General features: G+C 40.8%; 1 protein-coding gene and 1 long non-coding RNA gene across 2 annotated transcripts; both read left to right on the forward strand.

Annotated features, from left to right (window-relative positions):
- Window positions 1-262: 262 nt before the first annotated feature.
- LOC130010329 (uncharacterized) lies at window positions 263-3,673 on the forward strand. The gene is made up of 2 exons (XM_050535025.2): window positions 263-328; window positions 1,398-3,673. The coding sequence occupies exon 2, from the start codon at window positions 1,430-1,432 to the stop codon at window positions 3,479-3,481; it is 2,052 nt and encodes a 683-aa protein (XP_050390982.1). The 5' UTR covers window positions 263-328; window positions 1,398-1,429; the 3' UTR covers window positions 3,482-3,673.
- Window positions 3,674-16,363: 12,690 nt separating this feature from the next.
- On the forward strand, window positions 16,364-19,072 carry LOC130010446 (uncharacterized). The gene is made up of 3 exons (XR_007675039.2): window positions 16,364-16,456; window positions 17,576-17,666; window positions 18,865-19,072. It is a non-coding gene; the product is annotated as an uncharacterized LOC130010446 (long non-coding RNA).
- The last annotated feature ends 1,602 nt before the right edge of the window (window positions 19,073-20,674 follow it).

Here is a 20,674-nt window from a genome sequence, read left to right on the forward strand (position 1 = left end):
TTTCCAATACAGGAAAAAAGTTAATATTTCTGGCTCATTAAGCCGCATCGATGTCATCCTTATCAGTGATTGTAGCGGCCTAGCAAATATTCACTGCGGATCAGTGTGCATCAGTGATAGTAGAGGCCAAGCGAATACAAACTCCAGGACCACGGGTAATATGTTCAGTGTGCAAGAAGCCATCTTAGTGTCTTAATATTCGAGTCTAAGTAGACAACGAGCGGGTTAAAATGTCCTATTTATAGATTATGTATTTTTCATTCAATGTATTTTCGCTACACGTTACTGGACATAAAATACCTAGGGAGAAAACAAACAAGGTTGTAAGGTTAGTCTATTGTCACCCGTCTGTCAGAGAAAGCAGGGGGATTTTAGTCACCGTGCACACATTGGCGTGCACGTAAAGGAACCCTTAACAGTTGAAATTCGAAATAACAGTAGGCCATAGTGCCGCTATCCGGGCAAAATTACCCTCATAGCCCGTCTTCAATAGTCCACACGCAGCAGAACAGTAGGACGTTAAACCCCATTTCATTTCATTCCATTAGTGCTGACACTGTTCGTCGCCATCGACGCTCTGTCGGAATGGATGGTTGATGGTCTTATTCTGTCTCAGTAGTTCGTTGATGTTTTCTGTACCATGACATTTACCTTTAAATTCTCCCAAGATAAATTTATTTTAATTACTCAGCCCGATAATACTGGATAGCTATTAACTATCTAGCCAGATCCATTACGCGGTGCACCAATCATATTATTCTAGTTCACCCCCCCCCCCCCCAAAGCTAACACCTTTGTCACAGGATTGACGTAAGGTTAAATTATAAAGGGTAAAGGTGATTGGGAAGTCCAAGGGTGAGAGGATGTTTACGGAACAAATTACGAATATGGTTAGAAAATAATCATCCACCCCAACCCAATTCGCCATTAGGCTACCTGCTATCATAGTTTTGCATAAAATGAAATGAAATGGGGCTTAACGTCCTACTGTTCTGCACCGACTGGGATAATGAAGACGGGCATACGCCATACAGTGTGCTATGAGGGAAATTTTGCCCGGGCAGCGGCACTATCGTCTACTCTTATATCGAATTCCAACTGCCAAGGGATCTTTTACGTGCATTCCAATGTATACACGGGACCTCGGTTTTTCGTATCATCCGAAGGACTAGACAGCTGCCCTTGTCAGGCCCTCCGAGCTGCATCACTGACAAGGGGGAACCACGCCGGAAAATCTGGATGAACTTTCTCGGCCAATGCAGGGATCGAACACCCGACCTCAGGCTACCGAGCCAGCGTCTTACCCACTTAGCCACGTGACGCCAACATGGCTCTTGGGTTAGTATGTATCCTGACTTTAATTGATGCAACACATATATTTTATTTTTATTTTTTAGATACACGTATCCGCTCATAATCAACGAACAGAATGGATGACAAAAATGTTTTGATCAATACTTTTGATTTGATATGCATATTTTTAAACTTTATTCTGTACAAACTGAAGAAATTTATTCTAAATAGAAATAAAAAGGTCGTGTTTATTTGTCTGATAGCACCCTATATCATGATCATAAGCAATGCCACTGTTAGTGTTCTTGGACATGTATTCGCCGATTTCACCATTAAATTAAATGCTAGTATTCTCCACCGTGAGCCTGACACAACGATTATTTATGACAGACGGCCCCACCCTTTAACAAATGGTACAGTAGCGCCTTATTTTTTGGAAAATCAAACACGTTACGTCGGTGAAGATGCAAGATTTGATTGTGAACAGATTATCTGGGGATTAAACACATCAAAACCTCACATCAATCAAGTGATCTGGCATAAAGATGGCAAGTTTCTAAATCCTGATGAAAGACACTCAATATCCTGGACTTTCCGAACGACTGGACAAAGCCAAATTCTGCCTGATTTACAGTCTTTTAAAGTAAAAAGTACCTTAAAAATAACGATGATAGATGAAAGCGATTTCGGAATATACAATTGTCATGTTTCTGAAAGAACACACACCATTCTTCCAAAAAAGACAAATAAAACAAAAGCCCCCACTCAACAAAAATTACAAAGGCAACAAAGGAAATGCACGTGTAACAATTCCCCGACGGAAAAAGAGAAGGACTTAAGTCAAGAGGAAATCGAGTCATTGTTCTATTTATGGAATAAGTTCGTTTGGAATTCTGAATTCCGTCTAATTAAGGACATGCCCCGCGTTGAAACCGTCTTTGTAGCCCCTGGTACGGTATTTTCCGTTGGCGCATATTTTAGACACTTGGGAAACAACGAAGATTTCACGCTGTATTATACTGTAAATGGTAAAGAACCTGTTGTCCAGGAATCAAGATGTTCAATATTTGTTTTGTTATATAATGCACTTTCCAGGGGAAGAATTTTTGATACATTTCGTTTACTTGCATACCCACCCAGATTATTAGAAAGCGGGGTACGCAGTGGAGAAATTTCACGGAAAACTACGTTTTCGCGATTACAACACTGTGTTACGCCCAAATCGTACGGCATTTATGACATGGTTATACTGAGAAAGGTATTCAACGAACGAGATAAAACTTACGATATTCACGAATTTAATCATCCGCTCAAGATAGATGTCAAACCTAAAGAATCTGATCTATTTGTGTTCGCGGATGATTCTGGTACGGACACAACTGAAGACACAACAAATGACTTTGATGTTGATTGTTGGAACATGGGGACGGTTTCACAGTCCTTAAGCTGCAGGTTAATAAAACGACTGGTTAATCAAATTGCAAGGGATTTACATTTCCGTGACGTCGCGTATTTTATCTTCACCGTCTTGTTTTTGTTTTTTTATATTTACGTTCTATACAAATCTGGAATGTATTTAGTAAACTGTATAATGATTTTTTCATGGCCAGATATTCCTATAAGAATGCTTGCAGGGATACCAAACAAATATGAAGTCGACATAAAATACCACGTGTTTATTTCGTATTGTGATAATGATGAACAACGTGCTCACAACCTTACTGATGCCCTGGAAGAAGAGGGTCTGAAGGTGTTTTTGCGATCTCGGGACATATCACCAGGAAGACCTAGATTATCAGACACAGGCAAAGCAATATGTCAAAGTGCTGTGGTATTTGTTATAGCCAGCGTCGAATACGTTGATAACTGCGATTTGATTGAATTAGAAATAAATATGATTTTACAGAAGACAAAGAAAAAAACCCTTTTTGTAATAAAAGTAGATGATTGTGGGGTCGCAAATATCTTTAGAGATCAGTATAGGACGATTGATCTAAAAGATGATAGCATTAATGGGTGGGCTAAACAAATGGCGACATGGCTGAATAATATGAACCATGCTTCGCGAGTGAATAATAAATTTAAGACCGGCTGCTTGTTATACTTGACTGTGATATTATATAGTAGTTATCATCTTGTAAAAAATATACTCCGTTCTACGTGTCTAGCTCATAAATATTGCAATTAAAGGACAATATTGGGGTCAGTCATTATAAAATATGTGATAGAACTGGTTAAATCCATCCCAAATATAATTTTAACACAGAGATCATTGCTACGGGAGATGTGTAACAAGCACGTGAAGAAACGGGAAGTGACGACAAACATGACAAATATGAGTTATCCTACTATATAACTGATTGAAGCAACGAGCGATAACAGACACGCGATCGAATTCCATTTCACTGATAATTCAGTTGAAGATGAAAAGCTAAGGCCTGTCATTGAGTCAACTGGCGTGGTTTCGAATCCCCGGTTGTACGTGGCAAGGAGTAAGGTCGCCTGTCCAACCTTGTGGGTTTTCTCCGGGTCCTCCGGTTTCCTCCCACTGCTAAAGACCCACACGCGCAAGCGAATTATTGAAATAAAATTAAATCATATGTTAGTCCTGAAATGACCTAGTGTGTGTCGAGTGGACGTTAAACCCCATCTCTCTCTCTCTCTCTCGCGGTCGTAACAAACTTTAACCATTACACATAGTCATATATCTTAGGCCTAATGTTCTTTTTGAAATGGTGGGTTGGATGGCTGAATGGTTAGCGTGCGCGCGCTGTATCATAAAGTCTGTCATTGAGTCGTGGTTTCGAATCCCCGGTTGTACGTGGCAAGGAGTGGGGTCGCCTGTCCAACCTCGTGGGTTTTCTCCGGGTCCTCTGGTTTCTTCCCACTGCTAAAGACCCCTACGCGCAAGCGAATTATGTAAATAAAATTAAACCATATGTTAGTCCTGAAATGACCTAGTTTGTGTCGAGTGGACGTTAAACCCCATTTCTCTCTCTCTCTCTTTTTGAAATATTTTCCACGTTACAGGCGCATGTGCCGCTTATCGCCTCTCCAACATCGTGGTGGTGGTGGTATGTTCATAATCATATTGTGTATTTTTCACCTCACAATTGATTTCATTCCAAGGAAATAAAGTTATTAAATCATTTCTCTGTATTTATACATTATAAAATAATAATAAAGATACAAATATTATGTTAGATTTAGATTTGGTTTCTATTGTGACAAGTGCTTAATTTTCTATTTTATAAAATACGAACTATTATTTAGATTCTGTGAACTTATTGACCTAAGCTAGTTTTGATAATAGATGATGTTGACTTTTCAACTCTATATACTTCTGGTTAGTCACGTTCTAATTAAACATGTAATTAATCCCATATGTCATTTACAAACTACATATGATCTGTACACACGCTCTGCATTAAGTCAAAGGAATATGCACTGGTCAGTAACCATACCATGAACTGTTAATGACCTCAAAGGAAATACGCTGTGCAATTTTGGCTATATAATCAGGCGTTGGCTGACAGTTCGAAAGAGAGGAGCGCGGGGAAGAGAACAGAGGCTTGGACGAGTGTATGGCTCACCCGAGTTCAGCGGCTGCTTTGCCAGAGGAACAGAATAGTGGAATTAACATAGTTAGATGTGTTCCTGTCGTAGACTAGTTCTTATATAGTTTAAGTTCCCACATTGTTTATGTATGTAACTGTAGCTGTTATATGTTCCCGTTGTAAATAAATGCTGTATTTACTAAACTGATATCTGTTATACCAAGATAGTGTTACACTATTCCCTGCTTATACGTAACATAGAGTAGGGTCGCCTGTTCAACCTTGTTGAAATACACTTGAACTATATGATAGTCTAGAAATGACCTAGTTGTGTCGTGTGGACGTTAAGCACCCCCCCCCCCCCCGTCCCCCTCTCTCTGCTGACCAAATCTTGATACACATTCTTAATTACGACACTGGAATCGTCGACAGGGCAGTATGCGGCTTGCATCGGGTGCCTGGCTGAAAACGTAAAAATGTTAACAGTGAAAGGGGGACACTATAAGTCCAAATTTTTGACACTCTATAACATTTCTGCCGACATTAATAACGACGCATTCTAATACAAGAACAGTTTTCTAGGTAGGTATGTATAGCTAAGTCTTATTGTCCGTGCATGCGCTGCGTTCCTATAGGCACTATCACTGGTTCTAGTTGTGTGTTGTGGATGACGGAATAATATTTCTAACGATGCATTCTAATACAAGAACAGTTATATAGACATCAATAATCCTACTCCGACCACAAACACTGTTTCTGGCAAATCTTCCAAACCTATTATTTTGTTCTTTTCGTTTGTGGTTTTACATTTCTCTGGCCGTTTGTCACGAATTACCCTTTCTTCCAGTTTGGATAAATATCCATTATCTGACAACACCCATAGAACGCGTTCCAGATCAGCCATTAGCAGGGGCAATAATATGGGGGAGGGGGTACACCCCCCCAGGAAAAAAAATAGTCGGTCGCAAAATCAGTGCAGTCGGTCGCAAAATAAGAGCAGTCGGTATCAAAATAAGTGCTCACTGCACACGTTACGCTGCTCACGCAAAACTTTAGTATAAAATAACCTTGTCAACTTATCATGTTTGAAAAAATGATGTGTTTAACTCTTATTCTGTTGTGAGTATGTAGGTCTAAGAACAAAATTTCCCCCAGGTAGAAAAATAGTCGGTCTCAAAATAAGTGCAGTCACTGCAGTCGGTCTCAAAATTATGCATCGCCGTCTTAATGAATTAATGAGGTAAACAAATAATGCCAAAATAGATCCCAAATACTAGTCGGTCGCAAAATCAGTGCAGTCGGTATCAAAATAAGTGCTCACTGCATACGTCACTCTACTCACGCAAAACTTTAGTATAAAATAACCTTGTCAACTTATGTTTGAAAAAATGTTTTTCACCCCATGGCAAAGAAATAGTCGGTCTAAAAAAAAAAGTGCTCACCGCAGTCGGTCTCAGACTAAATGAATTAATGGGGTGTTTTCTGACCATCAGAATTCTGCAAAATCTCTCCCCAAAGTCCAGGGCATTTCAGAGACCAAGTAAGCGCCCCATTGAGGTAAAGTGCCCTCAGGCCCAGTCCTCAAAAATTAAAAGCTCAGTTACATATCGGCGCTCAATTCCATTATGCCATCATTCTTCAACTCCTTCTCTGTCTTATACTATCTCATCACTATCATATTCACAGTTACAGTGAATCGCCCAGTTAGTAGTACCACTAGTGAGTGAGTCGTGGGTCAAAAGACTGTAGAATTGTTAGTTCTACTCTCACAAAACAGGCGACATTGACAGATAGGCCTCAAGATTCTGTCCCATTTCTTATCCTCTCGTTAACGAGAATTTGGATCCATTTGCCATGACATTGATTAAAATTGTCAGGCCCAATTCCAAAAATTAAAAGCTCGGTTACACATCTGAAATGTTTTCGCGCCTGCGGCGCTCGATTCCATTATAACGTCATTCTTCTACTCCTCTGTTGTCTTATACTATCTCAGCACTATCATATTCACGGTTATACTGAACTGACTAGTTATGTTAGTAGTACCACTGGCACTGGTGTGTGGGTCGTAGGGCGTCAGACTATACAAAAGTTCTGTCAACTCTTGCAAAACAGGCGGAATTGACAGGGGCAGATCTCGAGATTTTGTCTAATTGACTCACATTTCTGGTCCTCTCGTCCACAAGAATTTCTCCAAGCAATGAGCTCAAATGCCAAGATATTGACTCAATATTTCAAAATTTTCTCAGGTTGCTCAGTGTTATAGGCACAATCATATATGACATAAACTTTATGTCAACTTAAATAAAACTGCTTTCCAGCGAGACAACGATCGGCAAACAACTATATAATTATACAATACCACCTATGTTCTACCGGGACGCTTAATGTTATAGCCAGTATTTTGTTGACATTCATTGTGGGGTGGAATTGTGGCTGGGGTGGCGCCCTAGATTTGGACCCCCTCACCCCTATCTAGATCCGCTACTGCACATGGCCCCTCAAAACTCGCACCTGTGGTGCTCGGCTCCTGACTGCGTCACTCGTAGGGGTATGGGCATCAGTCGGTCGCATTTTGGCTAAACACCCCCCCCCCCCAAACAAAATCGTTATGTACGCTCCTGTACAGACTTTATGATACAAGAGTTTTATATCAGTTTACATTGTATGTTTATATGTGTAATTTGATTTTAAAAGGCTAAAAGGTTTAAATTAACCGAGTAAACGGAAGTGGCCTAGTCTCGTTGAACCAGACTCACCATTGTCTTGTAGACTAAACACCCAAACTGGACCTTATTCGATCGCTAAGATCACCGGAACACGTGAAAATAAAGAAATGAAATGAAATGGGGTTTAACGTTCTACTGTTCTGCACTGACTGGGCTAATGAAGTTGAGCATACACCATACAGGGATTCTTATTTTGAATCCCAACTGTTAAGGGCTCTTTTACTTTACGTGTACACGGGACCTCGTTTTTTTGTCCCACCCGAACGACTATACGTTGTCTCTTGCTAGGTCTTTCGTTTTGCACCACTGGCAAGGGGGGGGGGGCACTCCAGAAAATCGGGATCGAACACCGGACCTCTAGGTTAGCGAGCCAACGTCTTTCTCACCGGCACATCTGTCAGTAATGAGAGAGAGAGAGAGAGAGAGAGAGAGAGAGAGAAATGGGGTTTAACGTCCACTCGACACAAACTAGGTCATTTCGGGACTAACACATAGTTCATTTTTATTTCAATAATTCGCTTGCGCTTAGGAGTCTTTAGAAGAGGGAGCTAGGAAATCGGAGGACCCGGAGAAAACTCACGAGGATGGACAGGCGACCCTACTCCTTGTCACGTACAACCGGGCAATCGAAACCACGCAAGCTGACTCAGTGACAGACCGTATGATACAACACACACGCGCTAACCATTCGGCCATGTCCATATATTCATTAGCGAAGAGAAGTTTGGTAGAAATCCACGGAGGCTATTATAGCGAGCCTGGTTGAACGAGACTAACCGTCATTAAAACCATCAAACAGGAAACTTACTTTGCTCTCCAAGGACTAACTGGTTTGTTGAACATGTTGACGTAGATATAATTAGGCCTATGACTCGTTTGTTGTTACATGGTATGACGAAACAGAGAAATAAAAGCTTTAAAGCGACATTCAAGTAGGGACACCGGAATCAGGAGAGGGAGAGATGGAATGAAATGGGGTTTAAAGTCCTACTGTTTTCCTCCTAACCTGGGCTAATGAAGACGGGCAGACGCCATACAGTGTGCTATGAGGGAAATTTTGCCCGGGCAGCGGCGCTACGGCCTACTCTTATATCGAATCCCAACTGCCAAGGGATCTTTTACGTGCACGCCAATATGTACACAGGACCTCGGTTTTTCGTCCCATCCGAACGACTAGTCCTTGTCAGGCCCTCCGTCCTGCATCGCTGACAAGGGGAAACCACGCCGGAAAATCTGGATGAACTTTCTCGGCCAATGCAGGGATCGAATACCCGACCTCCAGGCTAGCTAGCCAGCGTCTTACCCACTTAGCCACGGAGAGAGAGAAAGAGAGAGAGAGAAAGAGGGGGGGGGGTGAACGTCCACTGTACACCAACTTGGTCATTTTGGGAATAACACATGGTTCAATTTTATTTCAATAATTCACGTGTGCGTGGCGGTATTAAGCAGTTGGAGTAAACCGGAGGACCAGGAGAAAACCCACGAGGTTAGACAGGCGACACTACTCCTTGTCACGTACAAGCGGCAAATCAAAACCACGCCACTTGACTCATTGACAAGCCTAGTGATTTCACATGCACGCGTTAAACCACTAGACCACCCAACCATGAGGGAGAGAGAGAGAGAGAGAGGGAGAGAGAGAGAGAGATAGCATCTAAAGGAGGTAAATCGCTAATATTTGGGACCTAGAAATTGACACGCATTATAATAATGTAATATGAATGTATATAAACTGATTTACATTCAATTGTTTCCGTTTTTATTCTGATCAGTTATGTTCTGCGAAATACGCCAGAAGTCTCAATCGAATGGCAATCTCTAGGGTCTGGTTATTCCAGTCTATATCGAGGGTATTTATTGCGCATGCTCTACAGATAAGAATATGGGGTCACCGTTTGACATGACTTGTGGCATATGTCTAGCCTCGTTCGTGTACCAATGGTAAAATGTTTATTTTGTCTTAAATATTGGATATCAGAAGCCTGTCTTTTCCCGGTAAGATCACAACATCAATGTTGATTAACAAATAATTCGTGTTTTCAATGTCGACGACGTTTGATGATACCGAGTTAGAGACTTAGCTACTTAATGCTTCGTTTGCGAGTAGTGGTTATAACCAGTGGGTGGAGGGGGTGTGTGTGTGTGCGCAACACGACCTACTCCATGTCACACTCATGCATGGGGTCGATACCACGCCACAGTATCTGATGGTAAAATTAATAACTAAAGACAAAATTAAATTGCCGTGAATCGATTTTACACCGAGCTGTTTAAATTCGATCGGCTTGTGCAATATGGATTTACGACAATGGGGGTTAAAGAATGTGTCTGTGTGCAAGATGGTTTTACGATAATCAGGGTTATGAGGGTATGTGTGCCGTGTGGATTTTCGATGATGGGAGGGTGTGTATGTGTGCAGGATCGCAGGATGATGGGAGTTAGGAGGTTATATTATGTGTGCGCAGGGTGACTTTTCGATGATGGGAGTTAGGGGTGGGTACGTGTGTGCAGGATGGGTTTCGATAATGGGAGTTAGGAGGTTATATTATGTGTGCGCAGGGTGACTTTTCGATGATGGGAGTTAGGAGGGTGTGCGTGTGTGCAAGATGGCTTTTCGATAATCTGGGTTATGAGGGTATATGTGTGCCGTGTGGATTTTCGATGATGGGAGTTCGGAGCATGTGCGTGTGTTTAGGTGGATTTTCGGTAATTTCGGGACTAACATATGGTTCATTTTTATTTCAATAATTCGATTGCGCGTAGGGGCCTATAGCAGTGGGAGGAAACCGGAGGACCCGGAGAAAACCCACGAGGTTGGACAGGCGACCCTACGTACAACCGGGAAATCGAAACCACGCCCGTTCCACTCAATGACAGACCTTATGATACAGCACGCACGCGTTAACCATTTGGCCATCCAACTCCCCAAAGTGTAAACTGGCCAAACATTGTAAGAATATACTTGTATTCTATCGACAGAGAATATCGGTGTCTCCCTTTAATACCTCCCCGACATGATCAATGGCTATTTTTATTCCCGCTTTAGATAGAAATGTTGAGGACTAATATTCAGTTTATTGAATAAAATATTGTTTAAACTAAATAAAAAATAGCCATCCCCAGTCTCTCCACACGCCTAACGATCACCTCGTCCATAATGGTTTCCGCTAGACAAACGTTATCTATAGTGGTCTGTCTCCTGCTGAATTTGTCCGTGAATGGATATTCAGAAATAGTTGATCGACTAGAATTAGATGCAGTAGAAGCCTACAGATCATGTTTACACAACGTCCAAGAAAGTATTTCTTTCGTTATCGAGGCGCTGCAGTGGCAGTATGTAGTTATTATATGTGAAACAATTAATGACAGAAGGGTTTCGACGATCGTGCAATCATTTGACGTCCGGCATCCAGAGATAATGTACACTATTCATGATGTTTTTAGGATGAGCACGACTGAAATGAAGAACCTGTTAACTAGTTTATACACCGAAACGCCAGAAGTACGAATAATTCTTCTCCTTGGAAATAAAACATTTGAGCTATTAAAAATGGCTGACCAATTTGATCACATATCTAACAAGACTACTAACTACAGAACAAATTCAAAATGGATAATTTGGAGTTTCGACAAATCCGCAAGTTTGGTTGAGGGCAAATTTGACATGCAGAATGTGCTGTTATTGATTTGTAAAGACCATGTGGTCAGTAAATTTACAATTTCTGATGGGAGACTTGCGAGATTATCTAATGCAATGTGGCAAACTTATAATGGTGGTGATCTGGAGCACAAAAGATGTATCGTGGATACTGTATTCCCCGGTAGAAAATACGGACTCAATGGACGCCATCTTGTTATCGGTACCATGGAAACCAAAATTTTCTATAAAGATGTAGATTCGGTTTATGCTGGCTTGGTTGTAGATTTAACAAAAACTTTGGCAAATAGTTTGAATTTTACCTTTTCTTTTCGGCAACCAGCTGATGGTCTGTATGGGGGTGAATCCAGTAACGGAACGTGGGGTGGATTATTTGGAATGCTGGAACGCCACGAAATTGATATGATCATTTCCGACGTCTTCATTACAAGTACCAGAATGCAACGGGTGGATTTTATTCAACCTCCATTTTTAAAGATGAAGTTATCGGTTCTATACAAAGGTGGGGTTGAGAACAATAGTAATTGGTTAAAGGTGTTCAAACCTCTTCACCCTGTTGTGTATTATGTAACCTTTGCCGTTTTGGTTTGTGTTGGCAGTTTGATCTATTTTCTAGATTGGACTGAAAACGCGGGAGTTTATCGCCTCCTTTGCTTGATGACGTCATTAATCGGGTTCGTGTCAGTGCGAGGCGTGGGGTTAACCACATCAACGCATGCTGCAAGAATTCTGATAAGTTTTTATTGGATGGCATGTATCGTAATATCTGCGACTTACGTAGCAAACCTCACAGCCACCTTTTCTAACACGAAATTAAGTAAACCTTTCAATACTGTAAATGAACTCGTGCAGTTACCGAATTGGAAGATAGGAATCTCTGCCTATGCATTGACAATTCAACTGTTAGCAAATTCTAGCAATGGAGTGTTTCAAAAGTTATGGACAAGAATTGTGGATAGCAATATGTCTGATCCAACAGTGCTAAGAATTGACAATGCCTTTCAAATAAATAAGATTTTCGAGTCTGAGGAAAACTACGCCTTTTTAACCTGGGATGCCAAGTATTACGTCATGAACCGAGACGATTGCGCATTGAATATGCTGAATAATGAGGTTATTTCATTGGATGTGGCCGTGGCAGTGAATAAACAGTCTTACCTAACGGCTGATCTGGAACGCGTTCTATGGGTGTTATCCGATAATGGCTATCTACACAAACTGGAAGAAAGGTTATTTCGTGACAAACGGCCCGAAGAATGTAAAACCACAAATGAAAAGAACAAAATAATAGGTTTGGAGGATTTGTCAGGAACCGTGTTTGTGGTCGGAGTTGGATTATTGATGTCTATAACTGTTCTTGTATTAGAATGCATCGTTAGAAATATTAGGCCGTTATCCACAAAACACAACTAGAACCAGTGATAGTGCCTATAGGAACGCAGCGCATGCATGGACAATAAGACTTAGCTATACATACATTCCTAGATAACTGTTCTTGTATTAGAATGCGTCGTCGTTATTAATGTCGGCAGAGACGTTAGAGTATGTCAAAAATTTGGACTTGTAGTATCCCCCTTTCACTGTTAACATTTTCACATTTTCAGCCAGGGGCCCGATGCAAGCCCCATACGACCCATACGAATGTGTAGCAAGATTTGGTCAGCAGAGAGAGAAAGAGGGAGAGGGAGAGGGGGAGGGAGAACGGGGAGGGGGGTGATTAACGTCCACACGACACAAACTAGGTCATTTCTGGACTATCATATAATTCAAGACTATCAGTTTGCGCATAGGGGTCTGTAGCTGCAGAGAAAACCGGAGGACCCGGAGAAAAAACCAACGAGGTTGAATAGGCGACCCTACTCTTTGTCACGAACAAGCACAGAATAGAAAGCAAATCTAAAGCTAACATAATGTTTCTTTATTATTATTTTATAATGTAAAAGAAAATAAACGAATGCAGAGAAATGATTTAATAACGTTAGTTCCTTGGACTGAAATCAATAGTGAGGTTAAAAATACACAATATGATATGAACATACTACCACCACCATGACGTTGGAGAGGCGATAAGCGGCACATGCGCCTGTAACGTGGAAAATATTTCAAAAATAACATTAGGCCTAAGCTATATGACTAAGTGTAATGTTTAGAGTCTGTTACGACCATGTGGTCTGAATCCGATTTCTAGTATATCTCATAAATCGATTAATTTAGGCCAAAACCCCGACCTGCAAGTAATTTACAACCATCAACCTGTGAAATTATATCGTCATATTATGCAGGATTCCGAATTCGGGCCCACACCCAGCACAACCGGCGCAGAAAGTCTATTATACCAGCCCATTCCAGACTCCAGGGATGGCGTGGCGGTCCGTTAAAGCCACCGGCCACATCATCATCGCTCCATGGCCGGTCCAATACCCCCCCCCCCCCCATATAATGTTCAGCAGAAAAGTTTTTTTTAGACGAATTGGACAAAATTATTTTTTTCAGATTTTTATCCGACCAGTCCTTCGGGCGATCGGATGGCCCAATCCGCCCCTGTGCACCACTGACAAGGGGGAACCATGCCAGAAAATTCCGATGATCTGTCTCGGTCAACACCGGGATCGAACACAGGATCTTCTGGTTAACTGTTTTATTTCCCATGCTATATTGTTTACCCTGTGTGTGTGTGTGAGGGGGGGGGGGGGGCGAGGGGCGAATGCTTTAACGCATGCGCTTTAAATCATAAAGTCATTGAGTCAAGCGGAGTGGTTTCGAATCCCGATTGTACCTGACAACCTCGTTGTTTTTCTTCGGGGAATCCGGTTTGCCCCCGCTGCTAAAGACCCCTACATACAAGTTAATTATTGAAGTGAAAATTGAACCATAGGTTAGTCCCGAAATGACCTAGTTTGTGTTCAATGGACGTTTAACCCCCGTTTCTCTCTCTCGGTTTACGGGGGGTTGGATGGCTGAATGGTTAGCGTGCGCGCGCTGTATCATAAAGTCTGTCATTGAGTCGACTGGCGTGGTTTCGAATCCCCGGTTGTACGTGGCAAGGAGTAGTGTCGCCTGTCCAACCTCGTGGGTTTTCCCCGGGTCCTCCGGTTTCCTTCCACTGCTAATGACCCCTACGCGCAAGCGAATTATTGAAATAAAATTGAACCATGTGTAAGTCCCGAAATGACCTAGTTTGTGTCGAGTGGACGTTAAACCCCATTTCTCTCTCGCTTTCCCATTGTCAGTGACCTGGCAAGGGACAGCGTATGGTCGTCCGGATGTGACGAAAAACCGCGGTCCAGTGTACATTGATCGATGAAATTTCAATTCCATACATCTTTGTAAATACTGAACGAAATTGAACTGATATTTGTATTAGAGATTCCTATTTACAATATTTTAGTTTGATAGTGATTCATATTGTTTAAAATGGCGCATCGCAAGTTTATTAGAATACTCCTTTATATATATCTAATGTCAGATCGGAAATCTTTCAACCTGTTATTCCAATCCTTCATTAATACGACAGTTCGTTCGTACGACATTTTGGTTGTTACATATCGTTAACGGTCGGCAAGTAAGTCTGACAGCGCATTAGTGCGACAGTTTGTTATTCTGGTAGTGTTAGAGTACGGAATATATAGATACCGGCGTTCAATAATACATCCGAATAACGGACAATCGGAATAAAGGGTTGATCGATTACAGATTCGTTACCAGTCCATCCAACACAAGGTTTAAGGGAACGTTTGTACGGGCGATCAGAGTAAAGCGCCGACACCAACGAAAATTATTATCATTAACTAGAATGTTGGCGAGAAAGCTAGTGTCTTGGTCTTCGAGTCGAAATCTTTCCAAGAAATGAAATTAAAAGGGCGGTAAAATAAAAAGATCGCGATCGAATCGTAATTATAGGCTACTTCTAAAGCAAGTGGCAAAAGATACGAAAGTGCAAGAACATTTACATGGGTTCGGACCACAATTAATCGACATTCTACCCGTAGCCTAAAATTTGAATTAACAAAATGTTTATTAAAATCCGTCAATTAAAAATATAGCTTCACTGTTCGGCTTGACTGCATCAACCACCCCTCGTCCCAATCCCGGATCCATGTTCTGGTTGGCTGCCTCAACCACCCCTCGTCCCAATCCCGGTTCCATGTTCTGGTTGGGTGCTTCAACCACCCTCGTCCCAATCCCGGATCCATTTCGTGACACATTAATGCTGTATCATAGCAACCGAAACGTGTAAATCTGGTTCATTGGTGGCACCTTTATATTCTGATATGCCTGAAAGTGAATCGTGTAATTCTGGTTTATTGAGTTCACGTGAAAGAAGAACACTAGACAGATGTTTTAGACCAGATTAGATAGGTACATCAGATCGCTGTTATCAGTAATCATTCAGCCTATAAATCTATTGTCATTATTTCACGCCATTCTAGATTCATAAAAACAAAATGTTTCTGTTATTGCTTTTTACTAGCTTGATTCTATCGACATGTAAGTATAGTTACTTCTGGAGACAGTTGATTTCTCGGGCGCTTGGAAAAGGAACTGGATGAGACTAGCCAGGAACATTCTTTGTATCATTCCAAACGGAGGCGAAATGTTGAGTAGGGTCTCCTCTCGAACCTCATGGGTTTTTCTCTGGGTTCCCCCACCACACTGCTAAAGACCCCTACGCGAAGCGAATTACTGATATAAAACTATATGTTAGTCCCGAAATGACTAATTTTATTTCAATAATTCGCTTGAGCTTGGGGTTATTTAGCAGTGGGAGGAAAAAGGGCCCTACTCCTTGTCACGAACAAGCGGGAAATCAAACCACGCCACTTAACTCAATGGCAGTCCTTAAGTTAAACCACTAGACCACCAACACCCCCTAAGAAGCAATTGGACAATATCGATGATGCCAAGCGAAAATTACACGGTTTTGGTTCTATTTCAGAGAGTGAATGTGGCATATATAGCTAACACAAAGCAAGAGGTGCTTCTCATCCAAAAACTTTGGCGCCGAGACTACATAATTCTATGGTTTCTACTGTACTATATTCGTATCTGACACATTGCCCTGTAACAAAAACAACAATGTTGAATTAGTTCTTCGAAATTTATTAAATAATATATTTGTATATTATATTTAAGATGGACAGCAGTGCCCTAATGGGTATCATCATCATGAACAGTCTTGTTACGCTGTTGTAACTTTCAGAGCTGACTGGTTTGATGCTGAGGTAAGTCGTGAGAGAGAGAGAGCGAGAGCGAGAGCAGAGCGAGAGCAGAGAGAGAGAGAGAGAGGGTTTAACGTCCACTGAACACAAACTAGGTTATTTCGAGACAAACGTGGTTTAATTGTATTTCAATAAGTCGCTTGTGCGTAGGGGTCTTTAGCAGTGGGAGGAAACCGGAGGACCCGGAGAAAACCCACGAGGTTGGACAGGCGACACTACTCCTTGTCACGTACAACCGGGGATTCGAAACCGCGCCAGTTGACCCAATGACAGGCCTTATGATACAGAGCGCACGTGCTAATCATTCGGCCATCCAACCCCCCGGAGGTAAGTCGTTTATTTACACCGCTGCACAAACCCAACGTTCTTTAAAAACACGGGAAGTCGCAGTGGCTCAGTGAATTCGAATAAGATGTTGGCTAGTGTTCGATCTCGTTGTTAGTCGAGAAATTTTGGGATTTTACGTCGTGATTTCTCCTTGTCGGTGGTGCATGTCTGGCGGGGGTGGGGGTCGAATCAAATGAGTTAAAAAAAGGGTCTTACAAGAGAAAACGTATAAACGTTCGAATGGTACGAAAACCGAGGCACCATGTGCTAATTGGCGTTCACGTAAAAGAACCCTTTGGCAGTTGAAATTCGATATATCAGCTGGCCTTAGCGCCGCTGTCTCGACAAAATTTCCCTCATAGTCATAGCAACCGGTATGACGTATGTCCGCCTTCATTAGTCCAATCGAAGCTGAATAGTAGGACGTTAAACCCCATTTCATTTCTTTCAAAGTACGTGCGATTTAGTTAAAACCGACGTGGTGGTTGTGGGTCGAAAAGTTACCGAGAGACTTTTCTGGTCTAGTTCTCACTTATATGGGTTGACACCCGTGCAGCTGACAAGGCCAGTGCGCCTAGTCGTTCAAATGGAACAAAAAACAGAGGCCTCGTGTATATATTGATATCACATGTAAACAGATCCCTTGACAGGTGTAAAGGGAAGAAGCGTAGGCGAAAATACCACAGCATGGGCGAAATTCTCCACCTTCGCCTTCCACACTAACCATAGAAATAGTAATAAACATTTGGTCTCAATGTTTAGAATGTAGAGGCAGTTTTTATTTTTCTATTATAGACAATGTGTCAAGCAGCTGGTAGTCATCTGGCTTCTATTGAAACAGACGCAGAGCGACTTTATCTAAACCAATATATTAACTTTTTACACGGTAAGTACCGTAAACCAATATATTAACGTTATACAAGGTATGTACTGTAAATCAATATATTAAGGTTGTACACGATATGTACTGTAAACCAATATATTAACGTTATACAAGGTATGTACTGTAAACCAATATATTAACGTTATACAAGGTATGTACTGTAAACCAATATATTAACGTTATACAAGGTATGTACTGTAAACCAATATATTAACGTTATACAAGGTATGCACTGTAAACCAATATATTAACGTTATACAAGGTATATACTGTGAACCAATATATTAACGTTATACAAGGTGTGTACTGTAAACCAATATATTAACGTTATGCAAGGTATGTACTGTAAACCAATATATATATTAACGTTATAGACGGAATGTACTGTAAACCAATATATTAACATTATACACGATATGTGCTGTAAACCAATATATTAACCTTATACAAGGTATGTACTGTATGACCAATATATTAAAGTTATACACGGTAAGTACTGTGTAACTAATATATTAACGTTATACAAGGTATGTACTGTTAACCAATATATTAACGTTATACACGATACGTACTGTAAATTTTATTTCTATTAAATTTTAACGGAATCGTAACGTATTAAAATTAATTTTGGACCTAATACTTGAAGCTTTTATAAGCTGGAAAAGTACCGTGTAGATCCAAATATATATTGTAATTTTTAGCAATCAAAAAGTCGCTCTCGCCGGCGTTCGAACGCATAAATACATTTGGGTCTCTTTTGTTTTTCTGCATTATACAATCATTATTTGATTGGTGGAAATAAAGGCGCAGGACGGAGGGCCTGATAGGGACAGTTGTCTAGTCATTCGGATGGGGCGAAAAACCGAAGTCAGTTGTAATTCGATATTAGAGTAGGCCGTAGCACTGCTGTCCGGGCAAAATTTCCCTCATAGGAAACTGTACGGCATATGCCCGTTTTCATTAGCCCAGTAGGAACAGAACAGTAGGACGTTAAAAACCATTCCATTTCATTTTCATTTCGATGGAAATAAACTATAGGCCTATGCTAAAGGTTGCGAGATACATTTGACCTCCAAGGTGCAGTTGGAAAGTAAATATTTACGTTTACTTCTGGCATAAAAACGGTACGGGGCGCAGGTTATAGCCCATAAAATTCCCAGGAACATTTTGCTCAACTTAAATTATCCTCCTGTTCTTTCAGGAACTAGTTATAACCATTATTTTATTGGTGCATTCAACTATATCGATGGTACCTACCAATGGACTCGTAACCAAGTTGGGTTAGGTCAGATACCTTGGAATACTGGAGAACCATCAAGACAAGGTGGTGAACATTGTCTAGCAATGGTACAGAACAGTCACTCTCTATTTGCGGACATTAGTTGTTATTCACTACAAGCATTCATCTGTGAAATCGAGTAAGTCTATTAGTGTTGTTGTTTGTGTTGAAGTGTTTTTGGAAAGGAAGGGGGGGGGGGGGATTTGTCTACCGGGCCCTTATTTACGAAAACTTAAACTAAGATACAATCGAAATTTTAAGAAATACTGCAATTCGATTGGCTAACCAGTAAAATCTATTTGCATATATCCAATGAAGTTGCAGTATTTCTTAAAATTTCGGTTGTAACTTAGTTTAAGTTTTCGTGAATAAGGGCCCAGTTTTCTTCGGTGGGACGAAAAGTCCGATGTTCCGTGTAGACGATTGCACGTTAAAGAACCATTTGAACATGGATCTAGGTGGAAACTGTCAACAAGCAACGAAGACCGATCGATGGTGCATGTACATACATTCGGCGCGATTAGTCTCTTTCATCCAGAAAAATATTCTACGAATATTAGTCTGGATGCGATGTCAACATTTGAGAATAATAGGTCATTGGCTAGATAATCCGGTCTTTTTCATTATCATAAACATAGTCTAAGGGAGGTAACTCGTCCTAAAACAAGATGTTGGCGCCCATGAAATTAATTTTTAAGAAAGCCATTTTAGAAAATCCATTTGTTTGCATTGTCAGTTCAATATCTAACGCTCTTAATTTTTTTTATTGTAAAATGTCTCTCTTCATGGGCCATATTTATGTTTTTTTTAATTAATCCTAATTCGTCGTCACAATTCATGTTTGTTTATATTAATATAAGAATTATGGAATTTATTGCGGGAAGGGTCACAACTCTTACTTGACTTGGCCAAAGATACTTGATAATCAACCGCATAAAAAACCAAACTTCCGGTTACGCATGTGCAATAGAACTTTTCGTCAAATATTGACAACGGTCCCAGACCCTCCCAACAGAACCACTGAGCTGCACATGCGACACGCAATAGCGCCATACACTTTGGAAGGGTTCATTGTCAAATTTGACACTTCAAGGAAGGGTTGATAAAAAAATGCCGCTTTGCTTTAGTGTGTTACGTTTAATTTGATCGGGAGACGTGTTCGTCGACGTCAACTGACAACACTGCAAGAATTGACACTGCAAGAGGAGTGGGTCAGATTGCCCCAAATCGTGATTGGACGGTTGATTAGGAGCATGCCACGAAGAATTGCTGAATGTCTGAGGATTGGTGGAACAATTACTCATTATTAAGACAAAAAACAAAAACGTCCATTTTCACTTTTGACAGTGTATCTCTTTGCGAGTGAAATGAGGCCGTCAGATAAGTCGCCCATATGAACTGTTTATGTTCATGTGTAGGCAATTGGCATGTTATTAACATACACTGGTTACCTCTAATAAATACATTATGCTCATACTAAAACAGGACATTTCAAAATAAACTTTTATTTTAAATTTCAGATTAAACTCGACAATAGTAGGATAATAACAACTGATTCTTATTCATTTTAAGTTTACATTGCTTTGAAAGCTATACGATATAAGTGGTTTAAAAGACAGATTATCTTATAGTTGTCAAATAACAAGTTCACCTAGTTAATAAAGTTATTAAACGGCCTGTTATTAGTTTTATTTATTTGTTAAAGGACCTGGGCCCTTATTCACGAAAACTT

The sequence above is a fragment of the Patella vulgata genome, chromosome 2 (genome assembly GCF_932274485.2).
Source record: "Patella vulgata chromosome 2, xgPatVulg1.2, whole genome shotgun sequence".
Taxonomy (NCBI): domain Eukaryota; kingdom Metazoa; phylum Mollusca; class Gastropoda; family Patellidae; genus Patella; species Patella vulgata.